General features: G+C 39.3%; 1 protein-coding gene across 2 annotated transcripts; it reads left to right on the top strand.

Annotated features, from left to right (window-relative positions):
• The first annotated feature begins 256 nt into the window (after positions 1-256).
• On the top strand, positions 257-11,542 carry SYCE3 (synaptonemal complex central element protein 3). 2 transcript variants are annotated; one of them, XM_025173436.2, is made up of 3 exons: positions 257-417; positions 8,785-8,893; positions 11,142-11,533. In XM_025173436.2, exons 1-3 carry the CDS (start codon positions 403-405, stop codon positions 11,306-11,308), a joined length of 291 nt encoding a protein of 96 aa, XP_025029204.1. In that variant the 5' UTR covers positions 257-402; the 3' UTR covers positions 11,309-11,533. The 2 variants fall into 2 exon arrangements, with proteins under 2 accessions (XP_025029204.1, XP_025029205.1); XM_025173437.2 differs by lacking the exon at positions 257-417 and adding an exon at positions 616-760 and having other exon boundaries at positions 11,142-11,542.
• The last annotated feature ends 536 nt before the right edge of the window (positions 11,543-12,078 follow it).

Genomic DNA, 12,078 nt, shown 5'->3' with positions numbered 1-12,078 from the left:
AATCTGATTTAAACACTGTAGAAGGACAACCGTGGTAGAGTATGGTGGCCGGAAATTAGGAGTCTGGCAGCACTTTTTCCGACTTAAAAGCATTTTATCCTTGCAGAAAGGGGATCAACGGATTCCGGATTAAATTGCTTTTACCTCCTCCTACTGTACATGGAAAGTCGGTGAACTTTGTGATCGCCCTTAACACCACGCTTCCGATGAAAGGCGCTGGGACAAGAAGCGAGCGCAAGCGCCCAGGGACCTTCGCTCCGGCGCAGCCGAGGAAAAGGGCGCGCGGGGGCGTCCCTCGCTCCGGCCGCGCGGCGTTCTTCCTTCTCGGGCGAGGCGACGGAGCGGAGGTTCCCTCGCCGCCGCTGGTTCAGCCGCAGCCACAGCGGCCCCGGGGAAGGGGGGATGGCGGGTGAGAAGGTAGGTCGGCCCAGGACGGCTGGTTTTGGCGGCCCAAGGGAAGCTCAGACTGGTCGCGGAGGGGAGCCAGCGGGCAGGCAGACAGGCAGTTAGGAGAAGTCGTTTGAGGGAAGATGAGGTTTGGGGAAACCGGGGCGGGAGGCAGTGGAGGGAGTCCGCTGATCGGAGGGCGGCTGAGGGGAGGCCGGATTGTCTCCTCCTCCCTGCCCTGTTAAGTTTAATGCAGCCCTGACCGTTTCCCTCTGCAAAGGTCGTTATTCTTGGGAGCAGGAGAAGGGGATTCTGGGGACCACAGCCGTCCTCCTTCGGAGCTACCCAAGAGGGCAAAAAAGCTTTTTTGCAGGTATTTTCGAAGTCCCGCGTGTCCCCGCTTTCTAGCCAGGTACTAATTCGTTTAGCGGTAGGTGAGGAGAGGAGAGGAGTGGAGAGCTCAGGTGAAATTCACGTTTCTTGGCTCCACTCAGCGACAAACCTGGCGATCATATTTTATCTAAAATATTTATATCCTTTCACACACACACACACACACACACACCTATAGATATACATAAATATTTTATATTTATATTTATATAAAAGGATATAAATACACACACACACACACACACATACCCTAGTGAAATGTATTGTAAAAAAAATAACAAGTGGAATAAACCAGATTAAATGAGTCTTCCCCAGTCACAGGGTGGGGAGCAGTTTATCACATAGTCTTCTTTAAAAGCCCTTCTCTACAAAAATAATGTTATCGTTCATGTGGATGGGAAATAATAATGACCTGGTTTAATTTATACCCCAATCCGACATAGATTTATGTGGAACTGAGTTCGGTGGAGTGAATTTCCTGTTGTGTATTTGTATTGAGGTCCTACTTAATTGGTTTGAATTTACTTGCTTCTAGGTTTCTAACTGTGGAGAAGTAAATACCACTGAAGTAAAAAAAAATCTTAAACTGCATTACAGCAATCTTAAGTGTAACTTTCAACAGAAGAGAATATGTGTAGCTCAGGGTTAAGTGTAACTTTCTTTGGATGTAAGCTCTCTTGAATGAAATACCATAGACTTCTGACTAAACATTAAGATCCAGGTGGCTATACTGTATTACATGCAAGCTTAATAAAAATCCATTAAATCCATTATAAATATATTAGTATATAGGTAGGATTATATTGCAGAAATACATTAGCTTTGTTTAGATAATTTGTTTTTGTATTTTGCTTGTATATTTGTATTGCATGTAATACAAGCAAAACACTGCAAAATACAATGTGTATGATACATATCAAAATCATGGAGTTGGAAGAAACGTGAGAATCATTTAGCAGAGAGCAGTTATCCATTTTGAAAGCTATTGAGAAGGTCTGCTTAGGTAGCTCAATCATATACTAAATTTCATTTGCAGTCTAGGATATCATGTTCAATATCCCTCTGCTTAAATACACTAAACATAATCCAAAACTGTTATGGCATCATGAACAATTTTTATGAAATAAAGCCACAGCCAAATTCCAACTAACTGGAATAGAGAATGGCCCACGTTCAGATTTTGGCTTAAAAATTAGATTGCTTAATTTAAAGTAGCTTATCTAGCATTATAAATAATTATGCTTTTATGAATTATGCATTAAAATTGCATTTTGCACAGTAAACCCAAAAAAGAATATTTCATTTAACATACCTCCAATCTGCAATCTAATCAAGTCCAATAAATAGGTTTAAATGACATTTTTATTACAGTTTTCAATGAGGTTAGAACCTAAGTATTTCAAATTAATTGATACATGTGTGATAAGCTACATGTGTCAAAAACATTTCTAAGCTCTGATGCCTTTTATAACACAACAACACAGATTTATAATACTATGGTTTCTCAAGCCTCAGCCTTGAAACCAAAAAGTCTGTACTCCTTCAGTTGTGAAGGGCATTCAGCTGTGTATTATTTTCCCCAATTGCTTTAGAGGAGCAATTTACAAATTCCAGTAGAAGAGAATAAATGTAGCTCAGGGTCGAACTGTGGAATCCTTGGTATTCTCTGAGCTTGGTTGTTTGCAGATGTTTCATTACCTGACTAGGTAACTTCATCAGTGCTCAGGCTGAGCACCAAGGATTCCATAATTTACAAATTATTTACAAATCTTTCCATGTTTGGAATATTTATTGACAGTATTCAGACAGTAATGTACAAAAGTATTTGTATTCACAATGAGAGAATAAGAACAAGATCTAGGATGCTAGTGCAGAAAATATTTTGCCACTCAACAAAAGAGAGATGTCTTTAGTCTTTAATATTACCCCTGTGTGATGAATTCCTACCAAAGAGTAACTGAACTGCCAGAACTTAGGTCATGTCCAGACTTACATCCCAACAAGGTACAAATATGCAGTGCCAACATATTTTTTTCTACCTCATTTCCATGACTTTAGCTTTATCTCGTCCCTCTATCTGTGAGACAGGCATAAATCATCATTAGCTGTACCAGTACTGTAGTATTATTTCCTCCTTTATTCTAATATTATTCAAGGACACCCCTAAAATGTGTAAATCTGGTATTTGCTGCAATGACTTGGGGAAGATGTAATAGACAGAGGGTAACGGGGTGGCAGATTTCATCCTGATACAGTTTTCTGCTGATTTAAAAACATATGGATAGCTCTATAACTTGGTAATGGGAATAACTCTTACATCAGGGTTCCCCAAAGTGGTATCGACCCCTAAGGTTGATGGGACTATCCAAAGGTCAATATTATTACTATTATTTGTAGTACTATTAGTTAAAGTAATATTTATTAAATTGTTTTCATATAATAAATGTTTGGCGGTTGATGAACTGAAGAGTTGGGGACCCCTGTCTTAGTTCACTGAAGTGTTTGAAGTAGCATCTTTGCTAACTTGCAGGTTTAGCCTTCCAGTAGCAAAGCCCTCCTTTTAGCCTTCTTTAGCCTGAGATGGTTTGGGTGGCCTTTTTAGGAAGTTTCTGAGAAGTGAACTGCAACTATCCTCCAAACTACCACCAACCTCTCAAATGGATCAAAATTGTAGAAATGCTGGGGCTGCATGTGGAGTGGATGCTACTCATGCCATTTTAAAATTAAAATAGAATTTCTGGTGTGTGTGTACGTGTATTAAATTTATCCCCCACCCATCTCCCCCTAATAGGGGATTCTGGGTGGCTTACAACTCATTAAACAATAAATAAGAATTCAGTTACATAAAACAATTACTATATAGAACAGTTACTAAACATATATAAAAACAAAATGTGATCCTTATATAGCAATAATTTATGGTCTACTCTTAGTTTAATACTTAATATTTTCAGAATTTCTGATAGTTAAATATGACAGCTTCTAATATCAAAAAGAAAAAGAGGTGTCAAAAAATCCTTGACATTTATTTATTTGTAACATTTATAGGGCACCCCAATCAGTCACAGCTTTAGGTGGCTTGCAAAATGGTTTATTTACAATAAAAACATGTACATAACCTAAAAAGAAAAATCTGGAGAAATCTACAACCATATAATAAACTGAAACACTGCACAACAGTCTGTTACTCACTCTAATCCAAGAGAAGAGTCAGGCTTTTAAGGCTTGTTTAAATAGGGCCGGGGTGGGAGCTATACATTGTGATACAAAATTAAAGAAGGTGACACTTCATAAGTGATTGTTTGTGATCTAGGAATCAAGATATGAAACTAATTATTGGTGTCCCCAGTCAAAACTTGCTGCAGAAACTTTCCCCCATTATGTTTATGCCTGCTCTTTTAATTGCATGGTTCTGCCTTTACTGTTGGACTTACGGAGTAATCTATCATACCTTCTTTCTGCTGTTATCCAAACGCACTGTTGCTCTTGCTGTTTGTTTTTTCACCGAAGATAAATTCCTTGTATATATTTTATACTTGGCCATTAAAGTATTCTGATTCTGATTCTAATCTTTGACTATCCTTGCTCCTTTTCTTCTGCTTATAAATATCCCTTCTATCTATGACTTTGTCTTGCTTATTCCACCAACCACTACCATTTGACAGAACAGCTTTTACTTCAGAATCAGGAACTGTGTGTAATAATGCAGCTCTAAATAAATTCTTTAGCAGCCTCACATGCTACTTCTAAAGAAATGTGGAGATGGAGACATCTTCTCTTGTGACCTGCAGGGGTCATGCCCTATTTGTTTTCCACCTTGAAATTAAAATTCCTAAATCTCCTGTTTTATTTGTCCAATAAATTAATGATTATTCAACAAAGATACATTTAGATCAATTAAAAGAGTAACTTATTTTAAAATAAAGTTAAGGGATTCACTAGACTTCAATATAAGTAACATTATTTAAATTTTTGGATAAGAATGTGGATGAAAACAATTTCTGTGTGCTGAATTAAAAAAAACATTCACACTGGGAAAGATTAAGGTTATCCTACATATCAAATATTTGGCAGAGGAATTCAACTGAGGAGAAGGAAGAGGCAGAACAGAGAGGAGGCAAATTGAGCAAGATGTTAAAAGGAACAGGTATAGAAAAAGGGATATAATCACCAAGAAACCTTATCAGCAAGTATCTTATATCTGCAAAAAGGAACTAAGGCTCACAATAGAAGCTAGAAGCAACAAAAATGGCTTTTGGGGCTATGTCTTTAGTAAAAGAAAGAAAAAGAAAGGGTGAGCCTGTTTCTTAGAGAAAACAGTAGGATAGAAATAAATGATGGGGAAAAACAGAGCTCCTAAATTGATTCATTATTCTCTAAAGGAGAAGTGTCATGTAGAAAATGTACAGAATTATTTAGAGTTCTTCCAGGAGACAGGACAAAAAACAGTGGGTATAATAAGACAGCAGATTTTGGTTGATCATTAGGAAATATTTCTGAATAGTAAGAGTTGTTCAGCAATGATGCTGAACTCTCCTTCTTTGGAAGTATTTAAACAGAGGCCACGTGGTGAATTATCAGTAATACTATAGTAACTGATTTCTGCATTGGACAAGGGGTTTTTGTTGTTGTTTAGTCGTTAAGTCGTGTCCGACTCTTCGTGACCCCATGAACCATATTGCGCCAGGCCTTCCTGTCCTTCACTGCCTCCCTGAGTTTGCTCAGTTTCATGCTCATTGCTTCAGTGATGCTATCTAACCATCTCATCCTCTGCCGTCCTCTTCTCCTTTTGCCTTCAATCTTTCCCAGCATCAGGGTCTTCTCCAAAGAGATCTCTCTTCGCATTAGGTGGCCAAAATATCTGAGCTTGAGCTTCATTATCGATCCTTCCAATGAGCAATCAGGGTTGATTTCCTTTAAGATTGACTGGTTTGACCTCCTAGCAGTCCAGGGGACTCTCAAGAGTCTTCTCCAGCACCACAGTTCAAAGGCATCAATTCTTCAGCGCTCGGCCTTTTTTATGGTCCAGCTCTCACAGCCATACATTACTACTGGAAAAACCATAGCTTTGACTATGCGGATCTTTGTCGGCAAGGTGACGTCTCTGCTTTTTAATATGCTATCTAGGCTTGCCATAGCTTTCCTCCCAAGGAGCAAGCGTCTTTTAATTTCATGGCTGCAGTCTCCGTCTGCGGTGATCTTGGAGCCCAAATAAATGAAGTCTGTTACTGCTTCCATTTCTACCCCTTCTATTTGCCAGGAATTGATGGGTCCAGATGCCATGATCTTAGTTTTTTTAATGTTGAGTTTCAAGCCAGCTTTTGCACTCTCCTCTTTCACCCTCATCAAGAGGCTCTTTAGTTCTTCTTCACTTTCTGCCATTAGGGTGGTATCGTCCGCATATCTGAGGTTGTTGATGATTCTCCCTGCAATCTTAATTCCGGCTTGTGATTCTTCCAGCCTGGCATTTCTCATGATGTACTCTGCATATAGGTTAAATAAGCAGGGTGACAGTATACAGCCTTGTCGTACACCTTTCCCTATTTTGAACCAATCGGTTGTTCCATGAACAAGGGGTTAGACTATTTATTTATTTATAAGATTTATATGGCCACGCAACTCAACAAAGTGACTCTGGGCAGTGTATAAAAGTCAACTAGAAATACAAATCCAAAAAAAGAGAAACACAATACTTTAAAAACCAGCTAAAGCTATAAAATGGCAACTGGATTAAAATGAACTGCAGCTAACAATTGGAACTATAGTGTACTCATCCAGACCCAAAGGCCTCAGGAAAGAGCCACATCTTAACTGCCTTTCTAAAGGCCTGCAGGGTCAGGGCCAATTGTATATTGGGGCAGATTATTCCAAAAAGTAGGGGCTGCCACTGAGAAGGCATGCCTTTGAGGTCCCATAAGGTGGCATTGTCTCAGTGAGGAGACCTGGAGTATACTCTCCCAGTTGGAGGGTGTGAGATAGGCAGATAACCTAGGGAGCAGGCAATCCTATAAATAACCTGCTCCTATGCCATGTAGTTCTTTATAGGTGATAACAAGAACCTAGAATTACACCCAAAAGCCTATTGGGAGCCAGTGCAGATCATGGAGTCAAGGTGTCACGTGGGCGTGATGAGGAACTATCTGCAGTGCTACATTCTGGACCAGTGAAGTTTCTGAATCATCTTCAAGGACAGCCCCAAGTAAAAAGCATTGCAATAATCCAGTTGGGAGGTGACTAAGGCATGAGTGACTCTGAGCAGGGCTCCCAGCTCCAGGAATAGGCACAATTGGTGGACAAGACAAAGTTCCACAAAGGCACCTTTGGCCACAGCTGCCTTGTCCTCTTCCAACAGGAACTGTGAATCCAGGACAACCCTCACATTGCCAACTAAACCTGAATTGGGCAGCCCCCCCCCCCCCCCGAGGCAAGGATTAAAACTTTCCAGTTCCTGTGGGATCCAAAACCCACAACCACTCAGTTCTGGAAGGGTTGAACTGAAGCCTGTTGTTCCCCATCCAGTTCCCATAGCCTCCAGACACTGGGACAGAAGCTTGATAGCTTCACTTGATAGCAACTGGGGTGGAGATGTAAAATTGGGTATCATCAGCGTAGTGGTAATACTATACCCTACAGTAATGGATGATCTCTCTCAGTGGCTTCATCTATATGTTAAAAAGGAGAGGGTAGACCCCTGTGGCACCCTGAAAAGCAGGGGCCTAGGGGTAGGCTGCTCTTCCTCCAACAACACTGATTGGGACTGGGCATGAAGGAAGAAGAACCACCACTGCAGGCCAGTACCCAACCCAATTAAGTCTGTCCAAAAGGATACCATGGTTGATGGTATTGGAGGCTGCTGAGAGGTTAAGGAAGGCTAGGATGGATGTCCTACTGCCATCCTCAGCCCACCAAAGTTCATTCACAAGTGTGACCAAAACTTTCTCAGTACTGTATCCTGGCCTGGAATCTAACTGGAAAGGATCCACATTATCCATTTCTTCCAGGACCTTTTGGAGCTTGGGCCTTTTCAGCAACCTTTCCCAGAAAAGGTTGGAGACTGGATGAAAATTGTCCAGATTTGTAGGATCCAGTGATGGTTTCTGTTTGAGGAGGGAGTGGACCTCTTTCAGGCATCAGGACCACCCCTTCTCTCAAGAAAGCATTCATCACCACATGGATCCACCCACATGCTACCTCCCTGGAGGCCTTGACCAACTAGGAAGGGCTTGGATCTAAAATACAGGTACTGCACTCACAGTACCAGGGACCCTCTTCACTTCCTCAGGACTACCAGGATCAAAATCATCATAGATAACATGACAAGACCAAGCCCCAGTCAGCTCCATAGGACTTGCCCAGCTGGAATCCAACTCCGAGCAAATTCAAGCAATTTGATCCACAAGGTACTGAGAATAATTCTTACAGCAGACCTGCAGGTACTGTCCCAGCCCCTTCTCACCAAGTAGGGACCAGGTGTTCTGAACAGGGCTACCACATGAGATCCAGAGTACACAGAGTGGAAAAATGGGCACATTTTCCTGCTTTTATCACCACAAGGCAGGGTCAACAAAAGTTCTAGCCTGTGTCTGATCAGATTCTCTTCCAGTTTTCCTCCAGTGGTGCTGTAGGCATCTCTTCTGCTGCTTCACCATCCAGAGATCCTCCAGAGAACCAGGAAGCAGGCTGGAGTCTGTGCGCAGGGAAAGTCTGCATAGGTGCAATCTATTTGAAGGCCACCACCACTGCCTTACTCAAGCAGTGACCAAGGTCTCAACCAAGCCATGTATCAAAACCTCTGGAACAGTTCCAAGCTCCCTTTGAAACCTGATTGGGTCTGTGCTCAAGAATTATTTTTATTTATTGTTTGTAAGTTATTCTGGGAGTCTTTTCTGTCCTGATAAAATGCTTAAAATACATGTTATTATTAAAAAGTTGTTAAAATAATCACAGTCGATTGTATGCATTAGGTGTATTACCATTAATCTCATTTTCATTTTTTCCTATTAGATGGCTAAATGTGAACCCTGCGAAAGAAATTATGATAACATGGTAAAAATGCTTGAGGATCTAAATAGGGATTTGGAAAAACTTCTGGAAGACATGGAAAAATTATCAGGTGTGGCTATATTCCTGAAGTGTATTTATATATTGCTAACAAATTGTCAGTTCAGTCTAGTAAGAAGAAATTACTGCAGTTGATGTGTATGTGCATTCACATAACAATGCTTATTAGTAACTTGTTAAATCTGATAGTGTGTTGAATGTGCATCCCCATTTGGTAGCACTGGTGATATGTATGTAGTTAAGAGCTATGGATTTTTATGTTAGAACAGTTTGTGTAAAAGTTGCTCTGTTTCTGCAGATCAGGGTTTTATGAAATTAAGCTACTGTAAGTGTGGCTTGTTCTTATGAAAATTGTTACTCTGCTTTTTCCAGAAGAAATTGCTCATTTAAATACTTGTCTCTCCATTTTTCAGGAGAATAGTATATTAGTTTTAAAAAAGAACTAAATTAAAATACCTTTTAAGAGATGCCACCATTCTGCAACCTTGCAGACCCATAAATACACTGGTAAAGAATATAATTTCTTGTTTTAACTATCTTAAACATGACAGATTTCTTTTCCTGACACATGAAGTGTTGCATATGGATTAAGGGCCTTTAAAACCATATGGGAGAATAGTTGTCAGAGTGGCAGAGAATATGTGGGGGAAAAAGATTAAATATCTTCAATCCATTATGTGTCTGTTTTGAAATGCTCCTTTCCAGATCAGGTTTTCCAGTTTGTGAAGGGATACTGGACTATTGTAAACCTTAATGTGTTTTTTAAAAAAACCTCGATTCTTTATAGATTGATATCAACTCAAAACTCCAGTAATAATAAACTGATTAGTTAATTGATAAGTTATGTCATACAAATTTTTCCATTAATTATCATATACACTAAAATGGTGCTTTTTAAATGTTAGTTAAAATGTTCAGGCTCACTCAAATAATAATGGATAAGTCTGCATTCTTTATCTACTTAACTAGAACAATCATACTAATTTAAATTAAATAATTATAATAGTGACTCTAAAACAGTGGGTTGAGTTTCTTTGAGGAGATGAGTAGAAATGGAATAGAGTAGCAGGCAGAGATGAGATCTTATATAAAATGGTACCATATATTGATGGAGGAGCAGTAAATGAGATCAAAAAGAAAGAAAATTCAGAGATACACTACAGATCATTCTGAAAATAAAAAACATACATTTTTATGTTACTTTAGTCATAACTTGCAATTATTAACATGCAGATACTGGTAGTCCTTGCTTAACAACCACAACTGGGACTGGCAACTCTGTTGCTAAGTGACATGGTCATTAAGCGAAACCATGTGACTGTGACAGACTTATGACCTCACTTCCACTGCAGTTAAGTGAATCACCTGCATTCGTTAAGTGAGACATCATGTGATTGCGACTTGCAGTTTTACTGCCAGCTTCTCCATTGGCTCTGCTTGTCAGAAGCTGGCTGTGAAGCGTGCAAATTGTGATCACATAACTGTGGGATGCTGCAACAGTTGAAAATGCCCACTGGTTGCAATGTGCCAAGATCCCGATCATGTGACCATGATCTGCAGTGGTCGTAAGTGTGAAGACCTGTCGTAAAGTTACTTTTCCAGTGCCATCACAATTTTGAACAGTCACTAAACAGGACAGTCATTAAGCAAGGACTACCTGTAATTGGAGTGACTGATTGCTTTTGCTCTCAGTAAAACATCATTTCACGAATAGAAATTTGGTGTCTTTAGTTAGAGATTCTAACTGTGCAGCAACTACTGTATGATAATGTAAATCAGATTGTGCAAAAAAAAATATCTCGAAGGTCATATTGTTTTCATCAGGAGTACATTTCATGGAAGAGATTTTAACCCCCTTTTTATGGACCAATTCCTGACTCATTCCAACTCACACTACTGTTTTTAATAGCCTAACTGGGTTCTTACATTGTGTGATTATTTATTTAACAAATGTGTTTATCACATTTCTGTACATTAGAGCGTAGTGTCCATGCCAAAAGTAATCAGGAATGCACACATATTCAAAACTAGGACTCCTGTAATTATAGCCATTCCAATTAAAAATAGTGGCACAGATCCACCCTGAGGGTTAATGAAATGGAAAACAATGGATGAATAAACTAGTTTTTGTAGTACAGTACAAGTATTTGCAAGCCTTGAATCCTTAAATACCATATTTGAAGAAATATTTGGAATAAGAATTGGCAGTTCTGTTACTGATTATTTTTTTATTACTTTCTCATTCATCCCATGCAAATTCATCCATTGAATTACTGAATTTATCTGTTGGATTGTCTCAGTGCAGGCTACTTGGATGGCTTATGATATGGTGGTAATGCGAGCTAATCCAGACTTGGCCAATTCAATGAGACGTCTGGAAGATGCCTTTCTCACTTGTAAGGAAGAAATGGAGAAAAATTGGCAAGAAATGTTGAAGGAGACTAAAGGAGCTGAACCAAAACAATAAATGGTTTTGAAATCTCTGGTGGAAATTCAAACCTAGGAAGAGTTAGTCTTGAGTAGTGTGGTCAGTGTTTATTTACAAAATATATTTTAAAAATATGTGCCTGAGCTGTGTCTATTTCAATTTTTATACTTGAATGCAAATGCTTTCATATATTAATTTATGCACAACTACAGTATGATTTTATTGTATTTTCATCATTGATGCTGTCAGTCACAGAGCATAGTCTTGTCATATTCAGTTTCTCTATTAACCTGCAAAATTAATGACCTTAGGAATGGAAGTAACTGCATCTAAAGTTACTGATGTCTTGATCTTGGTATATATATATTTACATGAAAGAAAAATTTATAAGTGCAATCCGGTTTATTACCAAGTGCATTTGTAGAATTACAGCCCTAAATCACAAATAAGCAAGATGAGAATAACTTGACCACAAGATGACACTCACACATAGGATCAGCTTTAGAAAAACAAATTTCGGCACACCAACAACACAGGTTGTATCCAGATATGCGGTAAAACGTAAATTTAATAGACCATTCAAGGAAGAGAAGGGACAAATAAAACTGAATGTATGTTAAAGCCAAAGATGGAAAAAGAGCAACAGTGTAACTCAGGACCAGGTGAGGAGGTAGGAGACAAAGATAGTTACTTTTTTTTTTTTCCTGGTTTGAGGCAAGCCAAGAAGGGTTGGAGGGAAAAGGTACCCTCTCACATGAGCTAAAGAACACACAGAATGGCTACCCACACTAGTGAAATTAGCAGAGTGG

The sequence above is a fragment of the Python bivittatus genome, unplaced genomic scaffold (assembly GCF_059951505.1).
Source record: "Python bivittatus isolate LINGU-HERP-01145 unplaced genomic scaffold, Pbiv_v1 ctg000520_np1212, whole genome shotgun sequence".
Taxonomy (NCBI): Eukaryota; Metazoa; Chordata; class Lepidosauria; order Squamata; family Pythonidae; genus Python; species Python bivittatus.
The sequence above is the reverse complement of the archived record's forward strand: the minus strand, read 5'-3'. Positions and strand labels throughout refer to the sequence as shown.